This window comes from Dendrobates tinctorius, unplaced genomic scaffold (assembly GCF_039654945.1).
Source record: "Dendrobates tinctorius isolate UK_male_01 unplaced genomic scaffold, ASM3965494v1 ptg000138l, whole genome shotgun sequence".
NCBI classification, from domain to species: domain Eukaryota; kingdom Metazoa; phylum Chordata; class Amphibia; order Anura; family Dendrobatidae; genus Dendrobates; species Dendrobates tinctorius.
Genome location: NW_027361806.1, coordinates 4,958,640 through 4,984,221, shown reverse-complemented (window position 1 = coordinate 4,984,221; position 25,582 = coordinate 4,958,640). Strand labels below are relative to the sequence as shown.

At 42.2% G+C, this 25,582-nt stretch overlaps 1 protein-coding gene across 6 annotated transcripts in view; it reads left to right on the top strand.

The window, feature by feature from the left end:
• ST3GAL3 (ST3 beta-galactoside alpha-2,3-sialyltransferase 3) overlaps positions 1-25,582 on the top strand; it is a 251,348-nt gene that overhangs the window by 199,592 nt on the left and 26,174 nt on the right. For all 6 annotated transcript variants that reach the window (XM_073544500.1, XM_073544499.1, XM_073544501.1 and 3 more), the window contains one exon: positions 13,875-13,969. In XM_073544500.1, the coding sequence (XP_073400601.1) occupies positions 13,875-13,969 (95 nt within the window). The remainder of the gene's footprint in view (positions 1-13,874; positions 13,970-25,582) is intronic.

The following is a 25,582-nucleotide window of genomic DNA, read 5'->3' as shown; positions in this document are numbered from 1 at the left end:
TCTCTGCCATATGATGTTGTAATGAGTGATTCACTACTAAAATTTAAGAAGGAACTGGATGCCTTTCTTGAAAAGTATAATATTACAGGGTATATACACTAGTCTCCTTAATATTGCGTTGATCCAGGGAGCTAGTCTGATTGCCGTATGTGGAGTCGGGAAGGAATTTTTTTCCCCAATGTGAAGCTTACTGTTGCCACATGGGTTTTTTTTTGCCTTCCTCTGGATCAACATGTTAGGGCAAGTTAGGATAGGATATGGGTTGAACTAGATGGACTTAAAGTCTCCCTTCAACCTTAATAACTATGTTACTATGTTACTATAATACTGCTCCTATGTACAAGAATATAGCTACTATAATACTGCCTCCTATGTACAAGAATATAACTACTATAATACTGCTCCTATGTACAGGAATATAACTACTATAATACTGCTCCTATGTACAAGAATATAACTACTATAATACTGCTCCTATGTACAAGAATATAACTACTATAATACTGCCCCTATGTACAAGAATATAACTACTATAATACTGCCCCCTATGTACAAGAATATAACTACTATAATACTGCCCCTATGTACAAGAATATAACTACTATAATACTGCTCCTATGTACAAGAATATAACTACTATAATACTGCCCCTATGTACAAGAATATAACTACTATAATACTGCCCCTATGTACAAGAATATAACTACTATAATACTGCCCCCTATGTACAAGAATATAACTACTATAATACTGCCCCTATGTACAAGAATATAACTACTATAATACTGTCCCCTATGTACAAGAATATAACTACTATAATACTGCCTCTATGTACAAGAATATAACTACTATAATACTGCCCCCTATGTACAAGAATATAACTACTATAATACTGCCCCTATGTACAAGAATATAACTACTATAATACTGCCCCTATGTACAAGAATATAACTACTATAATACTGCTCCTATGTACAAGAATATAACTACTATAATACTGTCCCCTATGTACAAAAATATAACTACTATAATACTGCCTCTATGTACAAGAATATAACTACTATAATACTGCCCCCTATGTACAAGAATATAACTACTATAATACTGCCCCTACAGTTGGCACGGAAAGTATTCAGACCTCTTTAAATTTTTCACTCCTTGTTTCATTGCAGCCATTTGGTAAATTTAAATAAGTTCATTTTTTTCACATTAATGTACACTCTGCACCCCATCTTGACTGAAAAAAAACAGAAATGTAGAAATTTTTGCAAATTTATTAAAAAAGGAAAACTTAAATATCACATAGTCATAAGTATTCAGACCCTTTGCTCAGACACACATGCTGTCCATTTCCTTGTGATCCTCCTTGAGATGGTTCTACTCCTTCATTGGCGTCCAGCTGTGTTTAATTAAACTGATAGGACTTGATTTGTAAAGGCGCACACCTGTGTATATAAGACCTCACAGCTCACAGTGCATGTCGGACCAAATGAGAATCATGAGGTCAAAGGAACTGGCCAATGAGCTCAGAGACAAAATTGTGGCAAGGCACAGAAGTGGACAAGGTTGCAAAAGAATTTCGGCAGTGGCTGGAATTCGACATGACATCATCAAATGTTAGCAGTGGCTGCAGCTGGGAGTCATGTGGTCGGGACTGAGCGAGCTGTGATATCACCGCTTAAAGGCAAATATGTCAACATAAGGTATTTGCAAAAAGACTTTTTTGAAAGGTTTAAATCGATGTGCACAATATACATTGAAGTGGACCACCTCTTCAAGTGTAGTGAAAACCATCAATCACTATGATGAAACTAGTGATCATCATAACAACCCAAAGAAAGGAAGAAAAAGAACTATCTCTGCTGCAGAGGATGAGTTCATCAAGCCTCAGAAATTAACAACTCTCATAGATGATGTACAGACATCTAGTAGCAAATACATCTCAATATCTACTGTCCAGATGAGACGGTGAAAAGCAGGTCTTTATGGTCAAATTATCAAATCACTGCAAAGACGCCACTAATGAAGACTGAAAAGAAGGAGAGACTTGGTTTGACCAAGAAAACACGAGGACTGGACATCAGATCTGTGAAAATCTGTACTGTGATCTGATGAGTACCAAAATTGTGGTACCAACTTCCACGTGTTTGTGAGATGCAGAAGAGGTGAGCATGGAGGCAGAGGTGAGAAGGTGCCTTGCAGGTGACACCATTGACAATTTATTCCAAATTAAAGCAGACGTGGCTTGATGGGATGGAGTCTGCATCAGATTACAATCACCCACAGTCATCCAACCTCAACACAACTAAGTGGTTTGGGATAAGTGGGATGCATAGTTAAGGCAAAACCACCATCAAGTGCTTAGCACCTCGGGGAACTCCTTCAAGACTATTGTAGCCATTCCAGGTGATGACCTGATGAAGCTTCCCAAGAAAACACCCAGGATGTAACGCTGTCATCAGAGTGAAAAAGGGGTCATTTGGAGGAATCTAAGGTTTAACGCATTTTCTTGTTTGTTTCGCACTACCTTGTTTCCATATGTGCACTTTTGTGGTTTTGCTGCCATCAGTCTGAATCTACAATGTACACATTCCAATAACAACAAGGAAAGCCATAACATGAATGTAGCACTAACGTTTTGTCAAAGCAAAATACCAGGACGTATCACAAACAAAGCAGCTTTATTTAACGTGACATGCCAAAAACCCCCCAAAAAAACTGCAGCCTCAAAATCATTAAAAATGAAAAAAAAAAACTGCAAGTAATTTACCTAATCGAAAATATGCAACGTCAAAATCTTACCAAATATTCAGCGTGGGAACATAACCTTAGGGCTTGTTCACATATGGCACGTTTTATTCAAGGCTAAATTTACCAACAATATAAATGAGATTTCTGAAATCTAATGCACTTGCTACCTATTTTTTCCAGGCGGGTTTTAAGCATCATTGCGCTTTTTCAAATTTCCAGCAGCATTTTTGCAACGTTTTTCATCCATTCAAATACATTAGGAAAAAACAGCAAAAATGCATGTAAAAATGCATCAAAAACGTATGCAAAATTTTTGCTGCCAACACTGCAGCAAATTTTTATGCACAAAAAATCCCAAATATGCAGTGTGCTCATAACACTACAGGGAAATAGCTCACTTCTCACATTTCGGGCTCTAATGAGTCTAGTTGGACCCAGCAGCTCTTCCACATGGCAGTTATGTGAGTGATCACCAGCACCACTAGAAGCATTACTCCAGCCATGTCTCATTGCACATGAGCGATCACCAGCACCACTAGAAGCATTACTCCAGCCATGTCTCATTGCACATGAGCGATCACCAGCACCACTAGAAGCATTACTCCAGCCATGTCTCATTGCACATGAGCGATCACCAGCACCACTAGAAGCATTACTCCAGCCATGTCTCATTGCACATGAGCGATCACCAGCACCACTAGAAGCATTACTCCAGCCATGTCTCATTGCACATGAGCGATCACCAGCACCACTAGAAGCATTACTCCATCCATGTCTCATTGCACATAAGTGATCACCAGCACCACTAGAAGCATTACTCTAGCCATGTCTCATTGCACATGAGCGATCACCAGCACCACTAGAAGCATTACTCCAGCCATGTCTCATTGCACATGAGCGATCACAGCACCACTAGAAGCATTACTCCAGCCATGTCTCATTGCACATAAGTGATCACCAGCACCACTAGAAGCATTACTCTAGCCATGTCTCATTGCACATAAGTGATCACCAGCACCACTAGAAGCATTACTCTAGCCATGTCTCATTGCACATGAGCGATCACCAGCACCACTAGAAGCATTACTCTAGCCATGTCTCATTGCACATGAGCGATCACAGCACCACTAGAAGCATTACTCCAGCCATGTCTCATTGCACATGAGCGATCACAGCACCACTAGAAGCATTACTCTAGCCATGTCTCATTGCACATGAGCGATCACAGCACCACTAGAAGCATTACTCCAGCCATGTCGCATTGCACATGAGCGATCACAGCACCACTAGAAGCATTACTCCAGCCATGTCTCACTGCATATTATTCTCCTACACAGTTCTAGTTTTGATCCTTTGTGTTGATCATACAAGTATGAGATACGTCTGTGTATCTCGACATAATTGCTGGCACCCGTTCACGCGCTGCTGGGTTTTGTCCATCTGTCCACATTTGTTCCACAATTCACTTGTATTTTGTGAATAAGTAATTTAAACTAAAACAAATCTGGACTTGTAGAGCAGTGAAAAACAAGATGCATAGTTTTTCTTTTTTGCTTAACTCTTCCAGTGGTGGATGATGCTGGTAGAGCTTAATGGGAATTATAGATTAGTGCTGGAAAGTGGAGTGCTTCTTAGCAGAAAACTACTGCAGCTCCCACCTGTGCTGTTAGGGTTCACATAGACGAGCAGATAACAATTTTAACACAGAACTTTGCAATCGTAATTCATGATTAGCGAACATGTCAGATAAGTGTCGTTAATGAAATGGTTGAGTAGCGATCAGTTACATTTTACATTGTGCACTTTGTTCACACAGACTATTTGGATTCAAAGCTAGAAACAACTGAGTAGATATGGGCTCCACACTGGGGGGATAAGGATTTGGGGAAAACAAAATATTACTGTATAAAACCTTTTATTTGGAAACGTGTTTCAAAGTTGAACCACCTTCTTCCTCGGGCCAAGATTCCTTGTCCTCCAATCTGGCGCCCACGTCTACTCAGTTTTTTGTGTCCTTGAATTCTTATACCCTGACCGGGTCCCCTGAGGCGGAGCTGCCGTGACCAGTGTTTAAGGATACTGGCGTAGTTGGGGAGTTGTGCCTATAGGTACACAACCCGTCTGATCGCTGTGTCTATAGATGCACAACTCGTCTGATCGCTGTGCCTATAGATGCACAACCCCTCTGATCGCTGTGTCTATAGATGCACAACCCCTCTGATCCTTGTGTCTATAGATGCACAACTCGTCTGATCGCTGTGCCTATAGATGCACAACCCCTCTGATCGCTGTGTCTATAGATGCACAACCCCTCTGATCGCTGTGTCTATAGATGCACAACCCCTCTGATCGCTGTGTCTATAGATGCACAACCCCTCTGATCGCTGTGTCTATAGATGCACAACCCCTCTGATCGCTGTGTCTATAGATGCACAACTCGTCTGATCGCTGTGCCTATAGATGCACAACTCGTCTGATCGCTGTGCCTATAGATGCACAACCCGTCTGATCGCTGTGCCTATAGGTACCCAACCCGTCTGATCGCTGTGTCTATAGATGCACAACTCGTCTGATCGCTGTGTCTATAGATGCACAACCCGTCTGATCGCTGTGTCTATAGATGCACAACCCGTCTGATCGCTGTGTCTATAGATGCACAACCCGTCTGATCGCTGTGTCTATAGATGCACAACCCGTCTGATCGCTGTGCCTATAGATGCACAACTCGTCTGATCGCTGTGTCTATAGATGCACAACCCGTCTGATCGCTGTCTCTATAGATGCACAACCCATCTGATCGCTGTGTCTATAGATACACAACTTGTCTGATCGCTGTGCCTATAGGTACCCAACCCACCTAATCGTTGTGTCTGTAGATGCACAACTCATCTGATCGCTGTGTCTATAGATGCACAACTCGTCTGATCGCTGTGCCTATAGGTACCCAACCCGTCTGATTGCTGTGCCTATAGGTACCCAACCCGTCTGATCGCTGTGTCTATAGATGCACAACCCGTCTGATCGCTGTGTCTATAGATGCACAACCCATCTGATCGATGTGTCTATAGGTACCCAACCCGTCTGATCGCTGTGCCTATAGGTACCCAACCCGTCTGATCGCTGTCTATAGATGCACAACTCGTCTGATCGCTGTGCCTATAGGTACCCAACCCGTCTGATCGCTGTGTCTATAGATGCACAACTCGTCTGATCGCTGTGTCTATAGATGCACAACCCGTCTGATCGCTGTGTCTATAGATGGACAATTCGTCTGATCGCTGTGTCTATAGATGCACAACCCATCTGATCGCTGTGTCTATAGATGCACAACTCGTCTGATCGCTGTGCCTATAGGTACCCAACCCGTCTGATCGCTGTGTCTATAGATGCACAGCTCGTCTGATCGCTGTGTCTATAGATGCACAACCCGTCTGATCGCTGTGTCTATAGATGGACAACTTGTCTGATCGCTGTGTCTATAGATGCACAACCCATCTGATCGCTGTGTCTATAGATGCACAACTCGTCTGATCGCTGTGCCTATAGATACACAACCCGTCTGATCGCTGTGTCTATAGATGCACAACTCGTCTGATCGCTGTGTCTATAGATGCACAACCCGTCTGATCGCTGTGTCTATAGATGGACAACTTGTCTGATCGATGTGTCTATAGATGCACAACCCATCTGATCGCTGTGTCTATAGATGCACAACTCGTCTGATCGCTGTGTCTATAGATGGACAACTTGTCTGATCGATGTGTCTATAGATGCACAACTCGTCTGATCGCTGTGTCTATAGATGGACAACTTGTCTGATCGATGTGTCTATAGATGCACAACCCATCTGATCGCTGTGTCTATAGATGCACAACCCATCTGATTGCTGTCTATAGATGCACAACTCTTCTGATCGCTGTGCCTATAGGTACCCAACCCGTCTGATCGCTGTGTCTATAGATGCACAACTCGTCTGATCGCTGTGTCTATAGATGCACAACCCGTCTGATCGCTGTGTCTATAGATGGACAACTCGTCTGATCGCTGTGTCTATAGATGCACAACCCATCTGATCGCTGTGTCTATAGATGCACAACTCGTCTGATCGCTGTGCCTATAGGTACCCAACCCGTCTGATCGCTGTGTCTATAGATGCACAACTCGTCTGATCGCTGTGTCTATAGATGCACAACCCGTCTGATCGCTGTGTCTATAGATGGACAACTTGTCTGATCGCTGTGTCTATAGATGCACAACCCATCTGATCGCTGTGTCTATAGATGCACAACTCGTCTGATCGCTGTGCCTATAGGTACCCAACCCATCTGATCGCTGTCTATAGATGCACAACTCATCTGATCGCTGTGTCTATAGGTACACAACCCGTCTGATCGCTGTGTCTATAGATGCACAACTCGTCTGATCGATGTGTCTATAGATGCACAACTCATCTGATCGCTGTGCCTATAGGTACCCAACCCACCTAATCGTTGTGTCTATAGATGCACAACTCATCTGATCGCTGTGTCTATAGATGCACAACTCGTCTGATCGCTGTGCCTATAGGTACCCAACCCGTCTGATTGCTGTGCCTATAGGTACCCAACCCGTCTGATCGCTGTGTCTATAGATGCACAACCCGTCTGATCGCTGTGTCTATAGATGCACAACCCATCTGATCGCTGTGTCTATAGATGCACAACTCGCCTGATTGCTGTGCCTATAGGTACCCAACCCGTCTGATCGCTGTCTATAGATGCACAACTCATCTGATCGCTGTGTCTATAGGTACACAACCCGTCTGATCGCTGTGTCTATAGATGCACAACCCGTCTGATCGCTGTGTCTATAGATGCACAACCCATCTGATCGCTGTGTCTATAGATGCACAACTCGTCTGATCGCTGTGCCTATAGGTACCCAACCCATCTGATCGCTGTCTATAGATGCACAACTCATCTGATCGCTGTGTCTATAGGTACACAACCCGTCTGATCGCTGTGTCTATAGATGCACAACTCGTCTGATCGCTGTGTCTATAGATGCACAACTCATCTGATCGCTGTGTCTATAGATGCACAACTCATCTGATCGCTGTGTCTATAGATGCACAACTCGTCTGATCGCTGTGCCTATAGGTACCCAACCCATCTGATCGCTGTCTATAGATGCACAACTCATCTGATCGCTGTGTCTATAGATGCACAACTCATCTGATCGCTGTGCCTATAGGTACCCAACCCGTCTGATCGCTGTGCCTATAGGTACCCAACCCGTCTGATCGCTGTGTCTATAGATGCACAACCCGTCCGAACGCTGTGTCTATAGATGCACAACCTGTCCGAATGCTGTGTCTATAGATGCACAACCCGTCAGATCGCTGTGTCTATAGATGCACAACCTGTCCGAGCGCGTTGTCTATAGATGCACAGCCTGTCCGAGCGTAGTGTCTATAGATGCACATCTTGTCCGAGCTTAGTGTCTATACAGTTGTGGCCAAAAGTATTGACACCCCTGCAATTCTGTCAGATAATACTCAGTTTCTTCCTGAAAATGATTGCAAACACAAATTCTTTGGTATTATTATCTTCATTTAATTTGTCTTAAATGAAAAAACACAAAAGAGAATGAAGAAAAAAGTAAAACATTGATCATTTCACACAAAACTCCAAAAATGGGCCAGACAAAAGTATTGGCACCCTCAGCCTAATACTTGGTTGCACAACCTTTAGCCAAAATAACTGTGACCAACCGCTTCCGTTACCCATCAATAAGTTTCTTACAATGCTCTGCTGGAATTTTAGACCATTTTTTTTTGGCAAACTGCTCCAAGTCCCTGATATTTGAAGGGGGCCTTCTCCAAACTGCCATTTTTAGATCTCTCCACAGGTGTTCTATGGGATTCAGGTCTGGACTCATTGCTGGCCACCTTAGAAGTCTCCAGTGCTTTCTCTCAAACCATTTTCTAGTGCTTTTTGAAGTTTGTTTTGGGTCATTGTCCTGCTGGAAGACCCATGACCTCTGAGGGAGACCCAGCTTTCTCACACTGGGCCCTACATTATGCTGCAAAATTTGTTGGTAGTCTTCAGACTTCATAATGCCATGCACACGGTCAAGCAGTCCAGTGACAGAGGCAGCAAAGCAACCCCAAAACATCAGGGAACCTCTGCCATGTTTGACTGTAGGGATCGTGTTCTTTTCTTTGAATGCCTCTTTTTTTCTCCTGTAAACTCTATGTTGATGCCTTTGCCCAAAAAAGCTCTACTTTTGTCTCATCTGACCAGAGAACATTCTTCCAAAACGTTTTAGGCTTTTTCAGGTAAGTTGTGGCAAACTCCAGCCTGGCTTTTTTATGTCTCGAGGTAAGAAGTGGGGTCTTCCTGGGTCTCCTACCATACAGTCCCTTTTCATTCAGACGCCGACGGATAGTACGGGTTGACACTGTTGTACCCTCGGACTGCAGGGCAGCTTGAACTTGTTTGGATGTTAGTCGAGGTTCTTTATCCAACATCCACACAATCTTGCGTTGAAATCTCTTGTCAATTTTTCTTTACCATCCACATCTAGGGAGGTTAGCCACAGTGCCATGGGCTTTACACTTCTTGATGACACTGCGCACGGTAGACACAGGAACATTCAGGTCTTTGGAGATGGACTTGTAGCCTTGAGATTGCTCATGCTTCCTCACAATTTGGTTTCTCAAGTCCTCAGACAGTTCTTTGGTCTTCTTTCTTTTCTCCATGCTCAATGTGTTACACACAAGGACACAGGACAGAGGTTGCGTCAACTTTAATCCATGTCAACTGGCTGCAAGTGTGATTTAGTTATTGCCAACACCTGTTAGGTGCCACAGGTAAGTTACAGGTGCTGTTAATTACACAAATTAGAGAAGCATTACATGATTTTTTGAACAGTGCCAATACTTTTGTCCACCCTCATTTTTATGTTTGGTGTGGAATTATATCCAATTTGGCTTTAGGACAATTCTTTTTGTGTTTTTTCATTTAAGACAAATTAAATGAAGATAATAATAACAAAGAATTTGTGTTTGCAATCATTTTCAGGAAGAAACTGAGTATTATCTGACAGAATTGCAGGGGTGTCAATACTTTTGGCCACAACTGTAGATGCACATCTTGTCCGAGCGTTGTCTATAGATGCACAACCTGTTCGAGCGAAGTGTCTATAGATGCACATCTTGTCCGAGTCAGTAAAAAAAACCCTCTCTCACAGATATTATCTAGTACACACTTAGAGGAACGCCAATGTTTTTTTGTTTTGTTTTTTTACCCATTTAGGACATGAATTTCCACTTCTCTTTTCTGTCGTTGAAATTGTTGAACAAGTGAACATTCTCAGTTTCCATTACACAATTTTCAAAAGTTGAACGAGAATTTTTTCACTCGTCTAAAACATTTTCACGCACGATGAATGAGCAATTTTTGACTCATTTTTCAGTTGCACAATCCTTTCACATTACATGATTATTGTGAACGATGGGTCGTTAGCGTTACAATCTGATAAATTACCGGCCAGTTTACATGGGTCTTTAGTGTATGGTAGAGATATAAATGCTAAAGATTTATGGTCTGTACATCATCTAACTTATGTCCCACTATTTTTGAAAATTTTACCAAAATTGTATTTAATCACCGGAACGCTCTTTGGGAAAATGGCAGATACAAATAATACACGTTCTCAGTATGATCGATGTTTCATGGAGTAAATCTTGTCCCCTTTCATTGACTTTCATGGTACACTTCACACACTAACGATAAGTGTCCACATTTTCATCATTGATCGTGAGACGATGGTGCTGCCATTTATCCGTAACCCTGACTAGAAGAATCTCCTCCTGGAGTATCGCCCACAGTCGAGGTGACTTCAACAACATTTTGCATCCCAAATTAAGGACATTGTGTTCTTTGTTTTATCCCTTTATAGAGCTGCAGCCCCTTGATTGCAGTAGTGACAACAGCAAGGCACTAATCCTTATTGCATTCTGTGATTGGTGCAGTCTTTTTTTTATGATAAGTGAAGGTACCTGGGTCAGATCACCACTAATCACACTCTTTTGGCCTATCCTAAGGACACACTATGTTTTTTAATTAATCATGCAGGCAGATGTTTTGTCCCTTTAATTAGTTGGATGTTCTGGACTCATAATGCCGTAGGCTCTTAAGCTAATGTGAGAATGTTCATGTTACACGCTCGATAATAAGGGGATGAATTATTAACTGCCTCCATCCTCGCGCCCTGGACAAAACCAATGCAATGGTGTCAGGTAATGTTCCCGTCCCAGAAGTAGAATGCAGGGTAGTAATCTCATGGCCACGCGGGAAGCCCATTATACAGGCGGCCTCGGCCACAGGGTTTTGTACTCCCCTCATTAATAACTTAGCTTTGACTGTCGGCACGGACTCCCAGTTTTACCTACCACAAGCTCCCCTCCATCTGCTACACAGCAAAGATTACTAAAAAAAAAGGAGAAGATGCTCCCCTGGGAAGGATTCACATCCTTGCTGAGGCTTTTCCTTTTGCTTGCTTTTTTGTGACCTCTAGTCTGTGATAACACTGAGGACATCTGTCCAAACTCTGGCTGACTTCCTAGTTGTAAGTCATCTGTGCGCCAAGTGAATAAATCAATGGAAATGGCATCTCCGCCGAGTAATGTTAAAGTGGTTTCCCGATTTTAGGATAATATAACTTATAACACCTTACAGTAAGTTTTGCAATTTTCTTTTATCATTTCCATTTTTTGAATTCTTTACAGTTTTTGCAATCCCTATTTTTGTAAGAAAGCGCAACCGCAACTAATTGCATCAAGATGTTGAAAACTCTCTTGCCCAATACTCACGGGCAGAGTCGTATTTAGCTGATACCGATGTATATATCATCATCTCTCTCCTGTCCTGATACTTTTTATCAGTTTGAAGTCCAAGCTGAAGATTGCACACACTGGATGCAACTTTTTTGCAGGGTTCCGTCCAGAAAATTTTCGCTTTTTCATCTCTCTTGTGCTCTGTGTGTCCATTTGGATGACATTACGTTTTATACATCAACAAATAAAAAATGATACAAGGCCTTATTAATTGTCCTATGTAATTATTGCAATGGATCCGCCTAAAATGGTTGCCATACCAATAGTGACCACATGCTGCTTTTTTTTAGGGAAATATTGGGTTTAAAGGGGTGTGGAGGAGTATGATCCCCAAAAAAGCCTCAAATCGGAGTAGAGCAGCGATGGTCGCATGTAAGATTTGGTGCGTCAGATGAATGGGAACAAACCCCCAAAAATCTATAAGAACAGTAAGAAATATCGGAGCAGGATGACTACTTGTGTATACATATACAGTGGGGCAAAAAAGTATTTAGTCAGTCAGCAATAGTGCAAGTTCCACCACTTAAAAAGATGAGAGGCGTCTGTAATTTACATCATAGGTAGACCTCAACTATGGGAGACAAACTGAGAAAAAAAAATCCAGAAAATCACATTGTCTGTTTTTTTTTCCTTTTATTTGCATATTATGGTGGAAAATAAGTATTTGGTCAGAAACAAAATTTCATCTCAATACTTTGTGATATATCCTTTGTTGGCAATGACAGAGGTCAAACGTTTTCTGTAAGTCTTCACAAGGTTGCCACACACTGTTGTTGGTATGTTGGCCCATTCCTCCATGCAGATCTCCTCTAGAGCAGTGATGTTTTTGGCTTTTCGCTTGGCAACACGGACTTTCAACTCCCTCCAAAGGTTTTCTATAGGGTTGAGATCTGGAGACTGGCTAGGCCACTCCAGGACCTTGAAATGCTTCTTACGAAGCCACTCCTTCGTTGCCCTGGCGGTGTGCTTTGGATCATTGTCATGTTGAAAGACCCAGCCACGTTTCATCATCAATGCCCTTGCTGATGGAAGGAGGTTTGCACTCAAAATCTCACGATACATGGCCCCATTCATTCTTTCATGTACCCGGATCAGTCGTCTTGGCCCCTTTGCAGAGAAACAGCCCCAAAGCATGATGTTTCCACCACCATGCTTTACAGTAGGTATGGTGTTTGATGGATGCAACTCAGTATTCTTTTTCCTCCAAACACGACAAGTTGTGTTTCTACCAAACAGTTCCAGTTTGGTTTCATCAGACCATAGGACATTCTCCCAAAACTCCTCTGGATCATCCAAATGCTCTCTAGCAAACTTCAGACGGGCCCGGACATGTACAGGCTTAAGCAGTGGGACACGTCTGGCACTGCAGGATCTGAGTCCATGGTGGCGTAGTGTGTTACTTATGGTAGGCCTTGTTACATTGGTCCCAGCTCTCTGCAGTTCATTCACTAGGTCCCCCCGCGTGGTTCTGGGATTTTTGCTCACTGTTCTTGTGATCATTCTGACCCCACGGGGTGGGATTTTGCGTGGAGCACCAGATCAAGGGAGATTATCAGTGGTCTTGTATGTCTTCCATTTTCTAATTATTGCTCCCACAGTTGATTTCTTCACTCCAAGCTGGTTGGCTATTGCAGATTCAGTCTTCCCAGCCTGGTGCAGGGCTACAATTTTGTTTCTGGTGTCCTTTAACAGCTCTGTGGTCTTCACCATAGTGGAGTTTGGAGTCAGACTGTTTGAGGGTGTGCACAGGTGTCTTTTTATACTGATAACAAGTTTAAACAGGTGCCATTACTACAGGTAATGAGTGGAGGAAAGAGGAGACTCTTAAAGAAGAAGTTACAGGTCTGTGAGAGCCAGAAATCTTGATTGCTTGTTTCTGACCAAATACTTATTTTCCACCATAATATGCAAATAAAAGGAAAAAAAAACAGACAATGTGATTTTCTGGATTTTTTTTTCTCAGTTTGTCTCCCATAGTTGAGTTCTACCTATGATGTAAATTACAGACGCCTCTCATCTTTTTAAGTGGTGGAACTTGCACTATTGCTGACTGACTAAATACTTTTTTGCCCCACTGTATGTAATACGGGATGTTTGATTATTTACCACCCGTTGGGTCGGGTTGTTGTTTGATTGTTTCACGGTCATTGATGCCATTTGACTCCACTGAGATTCATTTGAGATCATTGGTTTTGAAGGATGGATGAAGAGTTGAACAAATTCTTTTCACTTTGTCTTGTAGGTTCTCAAGACCAGCACCAATGTTTCTTGACGATTCCTTTAGAAAATGGGGAAGAATCAGGGATTTTTTGCCACCTTTTGGAATTAAAGGACAAGGTAAAATATACGTGTAGAATCTATAGTGTTGTTGTCACATAGAGATTAGAATGCGCATGATGAACATTGGGAGGACGATGAATCAATGATTTGGTAGATTTTCAGTTCACATCGGATAAACGGTTGACCTGTGAAATCATGTTATCCCTTATCCACAGGATAGGAGATATCTTACTAATTGGTGGCGGGTCCGAATGCTGGTACCTGCCCCGATCGGTAGTATGGAGAATTTATTTTTCCGACTTTTATCCAGCGCTGCTCTATTCATTCACTATAAAGTTGCCAGAAAAAGCCAAACGCAGAGCTTGGCAGCCCTATGGAGAAGGAATGGAGCGGGAATTAAGCATGCACACTACCGTACCTTATTAATGAGGATAAAAGTGCCCCATTCTGAAAATCAGTGAGAGTCCCAGTGGTTGGACCCCTAACAATCAACACCTGTCGTGTGGATTGGTGATAACTTGTCTTTACTAAACAACCCTTTTAAGGGTGCAAGATTGGCTTAATAATAATTAGCTGCTGAATTGGTATTAGGGGGTACTTGTTCTTATTAAAGGAGGTCTACCGGTCTCTAAACAAATTTTCCAAATCATGAAAGTGTGTAATGCATGTGCACACTATCATGATTCCCCTGTATCCCCAGTGCGAATGGACGCTCGTGTAACCACAAGTAGGTGATTTGCATAATTGCAGTCACATGCCAACTAGATTCTCATCCGCTTTTCTCAATGTTTTATTGAGAGAAAACAATGAGAATCTAGTCGGTCTGTGACCAAACGTATGTAAATCGCATACTTTTCGCCCACTTGAATACAGGGAAATCGTGGCAGTGTGCACAAGGTACAAACTAACTTAGCTGTACCCCGAGAGTACTGTAATTCAATAACATTTCTCTGACATAAAATAATGTGATGTAGCTGTGCTCAGAATGCTGAGCTGTGTATAACACCGTCCACAACCCTGATTGGTAGCTTCCGCTGTACACTGTCAGCAAGCTGCGAATCCGTAGTGGGGGCGGAGTTATGCAGATCAGCTGGACTTCCTGGCAAGCAACACCTAGTCCTGCAGTGTTAATCTCCTGCTGATAAAACACTAATTGTATTGAAAACTACAGCAAGCTGTTGAGCAAGTGATACCTCCCTGGAATCAGGCTCTCTGCTCCAATATTGTGCCGCTCTCAGATGAAATAGCAAAAACCTACTCACAATTCCTTTTAAAACCCAGTGTTAGAGGACAAATCTAGTGAAAATTCATTTTTGGTTAGCATGCCAGTGATATCCATCATTGAGACCTTCGTTACCCTTGAAAAAGGAGTTGACTCCTAGCCCAGCCACGATATTGCTATTGCTCTTGAAACCTCATGTGATGTCTTTATAGGTCTCGCCGCCAAGAATGATGATATGTATGGAGATATTATGGATCAATATGATACATTTTATTGCTGATCATTTTCTGCTTTTAGATAGGTCATTTACTGTTATGGCTGATCAGAAATGAGTGAACAGAAAGGCCAACTTATGCCATACAGAAAATTATCTTGACCACTTTTCAAAATGGAAGCTTTAGATCATTGTGATTGTTAGGGATCTGAAATTCATAATTGTTTTTTTTGCTGCTGTTACATAATTGACGTTCTCACGAGGTTTGTGATGCTCCTCAATAACAGGAACCAGGAAACAGAAACAGGAAAATTACCTGTTGCTGGTAACTTCATATAAGTAAACTCACCGTTGTCACCCACATTGAATTGTAGATCTGGCCTCATGCAGTTTCCAAAGACATTTGGACTATTTCTGAACTCGTCTGTTACTTGACCCTTGTTGCGGTTTGATTTGTGTTAAGTTCACCTGTTCTTCTTCCATGGCTCCATTCTTGTTCCATCTTCTTTATAAGTTGCTGGAACTGCCTTCAGTTTTGCCCTTGTCCCATTTCCGCAGTCATTATCAAATGATTGCTGCTACTGTCTATATCATCACCAGGGCCGGCCCGAACGTATAGGCGAACTAGGCGGCCGCCTAGGGCGCCGACCCAAAGGGGGCGCCAGAGAAAAAATAGAAAAAATTATAAAAAATCTTTTCAAAAGGCAAAAAGTTTTAGGGATGGAAAGAAAAGTGTACATATTTAAGGGCAAATATGACGCAAGAGAGGTTGGTTGGGTTGGCAACAATTTCGATAGAATCTGAAGTTGCAAAACAAATTAATCTCGGTGACTTAGTGTCATCCTTTTCAAAAAAAAAAGGCAAGGAAACAAAAATTTTAATTACCTATGGTGGTTTTTGTTTTGTGTTATTGATTACTTTGTATATATTTGTCCTATACAACTTCTCAGAAGATTCAAGAGTTAGGAGAGAGTTAATTAATCATTGTTGTTGTGGTTTATTTTGCTCCTAAATTTATATCCCAAGTTTTCATCTACTGCCAAGAATAGTAGGGGCGCAACAAAATAGTTTCGCCTAGGGCGCCGTAATCTCTTGGGCCGGCCCTGATCATCACTTCACTGGTTCTTGATCCCAAGAGCAACCACCAGTTCCTGATGACTGTAGGAGGTTGAGAATTGTGGAACGTATAATTCCGTTCAAAGGTTATTCAAGAAGATTTCTTTGCGCCGTCCAGAGGGTTTACATAATTTCTATTCTTAACAGATCTCCTGCCTTCTCACTGCAGCCAGAGTACTAAAGATTCACATTTAGGAGAAGTATCAAAAGAGTCAAAACCCAAGAGTTTATTATAACGTTAGTACAAAGAACTTTCCCTAACTTGAAAACAACTCATTGAGTGGTGTCCATTCTGGGTAAGCTAAGAGGTTGTACAAGAAGATTTCTTTGTGCCATCCATAGGGTCTTCATAATTTCCATTATTATCAGGTCTTCTGTCTCCTTATTGCAGTCTGAGTACCAAAGATCCACATTTAGAAGAAGTATAAAAAAAAAAATGAAAACCCAAGAGTATACTGTACTGTTGGTACAAAGAAGTTTCTCTAACTTGGAAACATCTCATTGAGTGGTGTCCGTTGTGGTTGGCACCTGCCAGTTAGCTATCTCTGATGGTCTCTTAAAGATGGTATTTCTTCTTGCTTGCAGCTCGACCCTTAAGGCGATGTGCTTGATATGTCAGCTTTATTTAACCAGTGGAGAGGTGATACCAGTAAATGTAGAATTTCTTCACAATCCAGATGCTCTTTCATCACTTGGCTGATTTGTAGTATAAATGATTTAGCACATTTCCGTCTGCAGATTGACCTCCTCAGCAAGTTAAACCAACTACAACTTTTCTATATGCAAAAAAAAAAAAGCAAAAGAGTTGCCCCATTCCCCGGATCATGTTACCTGATCTCTTTGATCATTGTGACATGGCTAGTCTTTCACTGGGTCACCCTGGGTGAGACGCATTTGTTTACCTGCAGTGTAGCCAAGCGGAACAGACCTCACAATCCGAACCTGCTGAACATGCTGCTGGTGGCAGTAGACAGATCGCATGATGTGCACACATGGAAACCATACCTGGCAGAGTTGTAACGACATTCATCATCCACCAAGGACACACCGTTGGCAGCCATGCAAGCAATGGATGGGACCAGGTTGTTACACTGTACTAGAGGCAGATACACCATTGGTGCAACCTGTGGAATTGGGACCCTAAGAGATTTAGGGGGCCACTTCCACCTCTAAAGCAGGTTGAATTCTACATTATGATGAGCTATTGAACTTCAAAGGGCCCATATATATATATATATATATATATATATAGTTCTTGCTCAGGGGCCTCTTCTTTCTGTGTCCATTCTTGCATTGTACAATGAGATTCTACAAGAGCAAAGGTCCAATATACTCACGGAACAATCTCATCTGCTAATGTGACCATACTCATCAGATGAATGTCGGCCAACCACAGTTGACCATCTAATGTGTATAGGGGTGTCCGAATTCCCTTTCAATGACACATACTGTATGGAAAAGCAGAATTGGACTGTTGGATGTTAATATGCCTGATTCTTAATTCTCATGGGTTATAAAACTTATTTTTATAGACAATTTGGGAGTAGCAGCTTTCGACAACTATCTAGGGTATGTTAACACAAAGTCCTAAGTTTATGATGGAAATTAGCTTTTCTTCATTAGTGTTCACTTTAATGGTGGTTGTCTTATCTTATTAAATGGGGAAAAATTGCAAAGTGTTTGTAAAAACACCCCATGACTTCTGTCATGTTGCAGAGGTAAATCAGCCTCTGCTATTGGGATGGGAGAGCTCACAATTCGAGTTTATGGTCCAGGCATGCCACCGGCCAGACCTGTCAATATTCACTAGAGCACCACCCCCAAGCAAGGGGGATAATACCTGGATAAGAATGAAGTGATTAAACAGAGTCAGCATGGGTTTGTAACTAATAAGTCATGTCAGACTAATTTAATTTCCTTCTATGATGGTATTACTGATTGGGTGGATCAAGGAAATGCTGTAGATATAGTATATCTTGACTTCAGCAAAGCATTTGACAAAGTCTCTCATACAATCCTTATTGAAAAAATGACTAAGTATGGAATGGACAAGGCAACTGTTAGGTGGATTCATAACTGGCTTAGTGATCGGACCCAAAGAGTGGTCGTAAATGGCTGCACATCCAGTTGGAAGAATGTCTCAAGTGGGGTACCACAGGGCTCTGTCCTGGGCCCTGTATTGTTCAACATCTTTATCAACGATTTAGATGAAGGAATTGAGGGTAAACTGATTAAATTTGCTGATGACACAAAGCTAGGAGGGATAGCTAATACTAGAGAAGAGAGAGAGAGGATTCAAAAAGATTTAAATAAACTGGAGAAGTGGGCAGCAACTAACAGAATGGTTTTTAACAGGGAGAAATGCAAAGTACTACATCTGGGCAATAAAAATGAAAAAAGCATATATAGAATGGGAGGAATAGGGCTAAGTGACAGCACATGTGAAAAAGACTTGGGTATACTAATAGATCACAGACTGAATATGAGTCAACAGTGTGATGCAGCAGCAAAAAAGGCAAATGCAATTCTAGGACGTATTAACAGAAGCATACAGTCTAGATCACGTGAAGTAATTATTTCCCTCTACTCCTCTTTGGTCAGACCTCATCTGGAATATTGTGTCCAATTTTGGGCACCACATTTTAAAAAAGACATCAACAAACTGGAGCAAGTTCAGAAAAGAGTGACCAGAATGGTGACCGGTCTGCAAACCCTGTCTTATGAGGAAAGGTTGCAGGATTTGGGAATGTTTAGTTTGAAAAGAGAAGACTGAGAGGAGACTTAATAGCTGTCTACAAATATCTAAAGGGCTGTCACATTGTAGAAAGATCAACTTTATTCTCATTTGCACAAGGAAAGACTAGAAGCAATGGGATGAAGCTGAATGGGAGGAGACACAGATTAGATATTAGAAAAAACTTTTTGACAGTTAGAGTGATCAATGAGTGGAACAGGCTGCCACGAGAAGTGGTGAGTTCTCCTTCAATGGAAGTCTTCAAACAGAGGCTGGACAGACATCTAACTGGGATGATTTAGCGAATCCTGCGTTGAGCAGGGGGTTGGACCAGATGGCCCAGGAGGTCCCTTCCAACTCTACGATTCTATGATTCTATGATTCAAGCAGAAGCTCATCGGGTAGGGGAGTAGTGTACTGAAGTTAGGAACACAAGAGAACCCCTCTATTGGTGCCTACCAGCAAGTTATCTATCGTCTATAGAGACTAGTCAGTGGATCCTCTGATGTCTTTCAAACAAGGATTTGGATTGGTTAGAATTTTTTTTTCCCTTTACAGAGACTGATGTTATTCCAACCAAAATGCATTCGATATTCTGTAACTTGAAAAAAAAAACTAGTGATGCGACCAAAGTGAAAAATTGTCAAGTGTAAACTCTGCTTGAGGTCCTAAGACGTGTGTCCAGGAGTCTGCAAAGTTCTTTTATGTATATTGAAACAACTCGTGACTGATGTTATTGAGACGGGATCTCAGATATGTCTGCTCGGCAGATGTTGCAGGTAACAGTTTATGAAAGGAAACTGGTTTGTTTTTTTCTTAAAGATTCAGAAGAATCTGTTCTGGAGACGTCTTCAAGTGCATCATTCAGAACACAACTTCCTCTCGTAAACCCTCTTCTCTTGGCTGTATGTTCTTCATTAGGTGCAAGTGGTCCATCCAGATGAGTTTAATATTGTGCTTTCCTTGGCTGGGAGAAAAGAAGGAACATATTCATGAGGGTGATTGATGAAGTTCTGGTTATGTGAGCTTGTATTCTGAGAACAGAGGTGAAGATTAGGTACAGAACGTGGTGGAATTTCATTAGTTTTAGACCCAACACATGGCGAACGCCAGGTGCGTTGTATGCTCCATATTGGTACCTATGTGCCTCTGCAAGAAGTCAGATGAATGCAAATGGATTGTATTTAGTCAATGATCATGGTGATAAATAGTTTAGCATAGGTGCTGTATATGAGAAAAAAAATTGAAAATTTCTAAACAGTACTACTGCATTCTATAATACTACCTTTATTTTATACGTTAATGCTACCTTTATTGTAAATTTTCATTGCAGTAAAAAAAAAAGTGAATTATTTGCCTGGATTAGACTTTTGCCTCTGATTTCAAAGAATGTGAGGCGTAAAAAATGTGGAGAGACTATCAACATAGAAGTATAAAAATGTATAAAGATTTATTGATAATGATTCGCATCAAATGAATGTCATAAAGGAAAAATGGTGACACATACCAGAGGGGAAGGTCATACTAGTAATGTCTATTATATCCCAAAAAGAGGGGCATTAATTACCGTACATTGTGCTTCTGATGACATTTCAAAAATGGGAAAAACTACAAGTTCAAAGTGTATACCCATTATAAGGCCACGTTCACATAGTCAGTATTTTACACCAGTATTTGTAAGCCAAAATCAAAAGTGGGTGAAAAATGCAGAAGTGGTGACGTGTTCTATTATATTTTTCTTCTGATTGTTCCACTCTTGATTTTGGCTTACCAATATAAATGTAAAATACTAACCAAATACTGAAGAGTGTGAATGTGGTCTAAGGGAAGAAACTTGACACAAAGGAAAATCTCAGCCAAAATGTTGCAGAAGTTCAATATAGCAACTAGAACTGATCAGTGGTTGTAATATAATAAAAGTAGATAGGCCAAAGTAAAAAAAAAAGAAATCTCATTGCAATTTTTTGTAGAGCTTTGTGGGAGAGAGATAAGTTTATATTGTATTCTGTAGTGGATGGGCAAACGGTGTAATGACTGGCACAGGTTGGAGGTATCGGTGTAACGACTGGAGAGGAATATGATTGTGGTGCTGCATTCAGGATAGATTGGAGAGAGGTGAGGTTAGTGAGAGGGTAACCGAATAGTAGAGACTTGCTCATTGTCTTAACGATTCCTTGGGTTGTATTTGCAGGTGTAGTGAAGGCTCTTTTCCACAGAAGACAGGTGTGGAGCGCTTCTTACCCCTGCAGAAAATAGCTGACATACTAGAACAATTTATTGCAATCCTTCTTAGGTTGATAAAATAAAAAAAAACACACCAGGCTGGAGCTGGACATGAAATACTGAAGATCTTGTCGATCTTCTCCCTTTGCTCTCGTTCTGTGCTGCTGTAATGTGTAATTACCCTGACCGGATTTCCTGAATAATAGCCCAGACAAACAGCATTGACATTTCCAGTCCACATGGAGCCTTACAACCAGTCTGTCTCGCTGCCAAACTTCTGCTCAACTGCTGCCATTCATGTCGGCTTTAACATTTCCTAAATGTCTCACATGAAGCTAGAAACAATTAGCGCTTGTTTGCCATTTCCAGCGAGGGCTGAATGTAATTACCGTTACATTTTTCTGATGGTTTGTGCCGTCCACATTGCATGCGGAGATGAACAATGCTGCGGTTGGGCTGACTCTCTGCTGATGTTCGTGCCACTGAGGCTTCATTCTTCACCGGCCAACGTGTAAGAATCTCCCGCGCACGTGTCTGCGGCTTCTCTGCTGCTCAACACTGGAGACTTGTTGTCACTGATGTGCCATATAGTGCACAGTATGGGTGCAACATGAGGACAGGCATTACACTATAATGTGTGGATGGTAGGACGATACAACAGGGACTGCATTCACTGCACTGCGGCAAATGGTTGTAGTAGCTTCAGCTGGAAAACTCAGTGATCAACTTACCAGAAAATCATTAGCTGCAGAAAGGATGGTCTTTATGGGATAACCCCTTTAAAGGAGTCATCTCAACTACTTACAAAGTAATTGTAAAAACTAGCAAGTTGCATTTTATGTCCAATTAAAAATCCTCTTCTTCCTCAACAATTTAATTTTACAGTTTACGGCTTAGGTTACCAGCCACCACTGCAGTCTATCAGCGGTGGCCGATTTCCTAGGCCAGGAGATTGCCCTTCCAAGAGGAGCTGTGCTCTCCTGAAGAAAACAGTTTATGCAACACCTTTAAAGGGGTTGTCTGGCCTTAGGCTACAAGTCTGCATTCAATCTTTTGACTACAGACTTGGGAATCCTCACAGCATGCGTACTGCACACTGTCAAGATTCTCCGGTGCCCGTGCCTGGAGCAGACAGCCTTGTGACCACAAGTATACGATTTGCATATTTCCGGTCACAGTCCAACTAGACGTGCCCGGCCTTGCCAAATACACTTGTAATGAGCGAGGCCATTCACGTCTAGTCTGCACATAACTGCATACTTCCGGCCACATTCCAATTAGACGGGCCTGGCCTTGTCGAATACACTTGTAATGAGCAAGGCAGTGCAAGTCTAGTCTGCACATGACCGCATACTTCCGGCCACATTCCAACTAGACGTGCCTGGCCTTGCCGAATACACTTGTAATGAGCGAGGCCATGCACGTCTAGTCTGCTCTTGACCGAATACTTTCGGTGACGTTCCCGGTGGCAGAGAATTCTCACAGCGTGCAGTTCATGTGATTTAAGGACTCACAAGTCTGCAGTCACATAAAGTAACTGCAGACTAGTACCCTAAGACCGGACAACCCCTTTAATATACTTTTATGGATTATCACTGGGGTACAAACACTTAGGCTATGTGCACACGCTGCGGATTCTGCTGCGTTTCCGCAGCGTTTTTGGCCCTGCAGAAACACAGCAGTTCCGCAGACATGGTACAGTACCATGTTAGCCTATGGCATTACAAATCCGCTGTGCTCACGCTGCGTTTTTTCCGCGCAGTTTTGCTGCAGTTTACAAACCGCAGCATGTCAATTCTTTGGGCGGATTCCGCAGCGGTTTCACACCTTTAACATAGTAGAGGTGTGAAACCGCAGGGCAAAACCGTAGGCTAACCGCAGGTCACTTTACTTGCGGTTTTACCTGCAGATCCGCGCGAAAAAACCTGCAGGTGAATCCGCAGCGTGTGCACATAGCCTTAAACTGGCCTGCTTGTTGACAGTTTCCAGTCTTCAACAACTGTTCGCTACAATTCATAAAGTAGGAACAGACTGGAGAAGAAAAAAAAGCCGCATCATCGTTGATATTTATTATACTTTTACATTTCTAGACTATATATAGAGCCAATTTGTTAAAATCTGACCTCCGCAGCGAGTAAGTATTTAGTGGAGGTTTTTTTTTTATCCTCCAACAGGTTTAGGCATAAATCTTACAGTTGCAGAAAGTCTACGGAGGGAAGTTGCTCCATTCTAAAAAGTAAAATGCCTGCACCCCAGGCCAATTGCAAAAGTAACTTCAGGGCTGCAGGAGCATCCCTGTGGCTGATTGTTTTCCCTGTGGCTTCTACCATACCTTCTGGAATTCCTACCAGTCTTAATGTCATCTGTATTCTATTGTTCTGCCCGACTTTCCTTTGTTTTGTTGCACTGATTCACGGCAGATGTGGCATAGAGTCGTGCCGTGAGTCACAAAGGGGCCCTCTAGCATAGTAATGTTTAAAATTAGACGTCTCCCTCAGAAGCTGGAGAGCCTCCTCTGTGGCATGTCTTACATGTTGTCGTATAAGAATATTGTATTTCATGATGTAGTATGGCGGCTCACAACAAAGCGCAGATGCCTCTAGTTACACTTCTGGATGGAGCTTGAACTGCCAAAAACTTCTCCAAGGAACCTTCGCAGGCATTCAGCCCAGTTTAGTGAACTGGTAAATTGCTGAATTATTAATCTCTCCGGAAGTTATAAAAATTGGATACTAGACCATCTTGGGAAATCAGATAAATAATAACTACAGTAAAAGAAAAGCCATATAGGGTGAGTCAATTGCAGCTAACCTGCTTGTTGATGGTTTCCCTGATGCAATAACATATTTTTCTACAGGAACGGTAAGGGTCAGATGTTGTGGATTTTTTTTCCAGTGATTTCAGAAAATATGAAGAAACCTCTAAACTCTAGTCAGCAAGTGACCTCATGCATGAAAATCACACTCGTCGCCGACACCGGAGAGTCCTGGTGAAGGATTCACTCTATGTGACTGCAGACTTGGATTCCAAGCCTGGACAACCCCTTTAACAAAGTATTTTGGCTGACAAAGTCAAACCCTTCTAGCAAGCGGTTTACCTTATGGCAGAAGAACACAACAGAGCAAGGCACCAAGCCACAAGGATTGAATAGTTTCCATGAGCATAAAAGAGAGTTTTCCTTGTGCCCGTGGCCGTCACAATCCTCAAATCTTTATCCTATAAAGCAGTTGTCTCCAACCTGTGGAAACAGTTATCTTTATCAGCAATTTTAGAGTTTTCCCATCCTAACATAGATCCAGACTGAAACCAATCCATGGGGAACTGATCACTTGAATTTATGCTGAACTCTGGGGTCAAACATCAAATTTCCAAAAAGGGAAGCTGTAATCACAAAAGGGCAGACTTCTCTCTAAGGGTGCTTCTTTCACAGTCCGTTACGGTATCCACCTGGTGGCCCCACACGGGGCTTACGTCTGTATAATGGGATTCGTCCATATGCACCAACGTGGCTATAGACTATAATTGTGCCGCAGAGTGAACGTGTGCTCTGCCGTGCATCGTTTTTGTCACGAAACAATCTCTGACCTCAGGGAGACCAGTCAAAGAAAACACTGCGGCAGCCGGCAAAGGCGCTCAATCAGTGAAATCCTAGGTGCAATGCTCCCTGGGAAATACAAATATGCAAATAAAGTCCGTGGAGCCTCATTTAAGAGTCTCAAACACGGGACTAGCCAGATCTTCCTCCAAGGAAGGACCCAGCCAAGGAGTGGCTCCTTTCGGAAACCACCATTACCATCATATTAAGTGGCCCTTCCTGGAGGAAGATCTGGCTAGTCCCGTGTATGAGGCTCCACAGACTTTATGTGCATCATTTTTGGGCGCGGACACCTAGACGTAGTAGAAAGAGGCCACTAAGGGCATATAAAGACACTAAAACGCAAACTTTCCGGTTGCCAAGGATTGTGTGCAGGAGAAAAAGTGTCTCTCGGCAATTGGATTCATAAGTAAGGGTCTTGGATGCTGGAGTGGGAATCGGGAGCTGAGACCTCTATGTCCTAACTGGGGCTATCTTGTTAGAAGTCTGCTGGGATGATGCCTAATAAGGGGTATGAGACTGATCCCCGCTGCTCTCAATCTTGGGAGCCCAGGCATTGCCGGCAG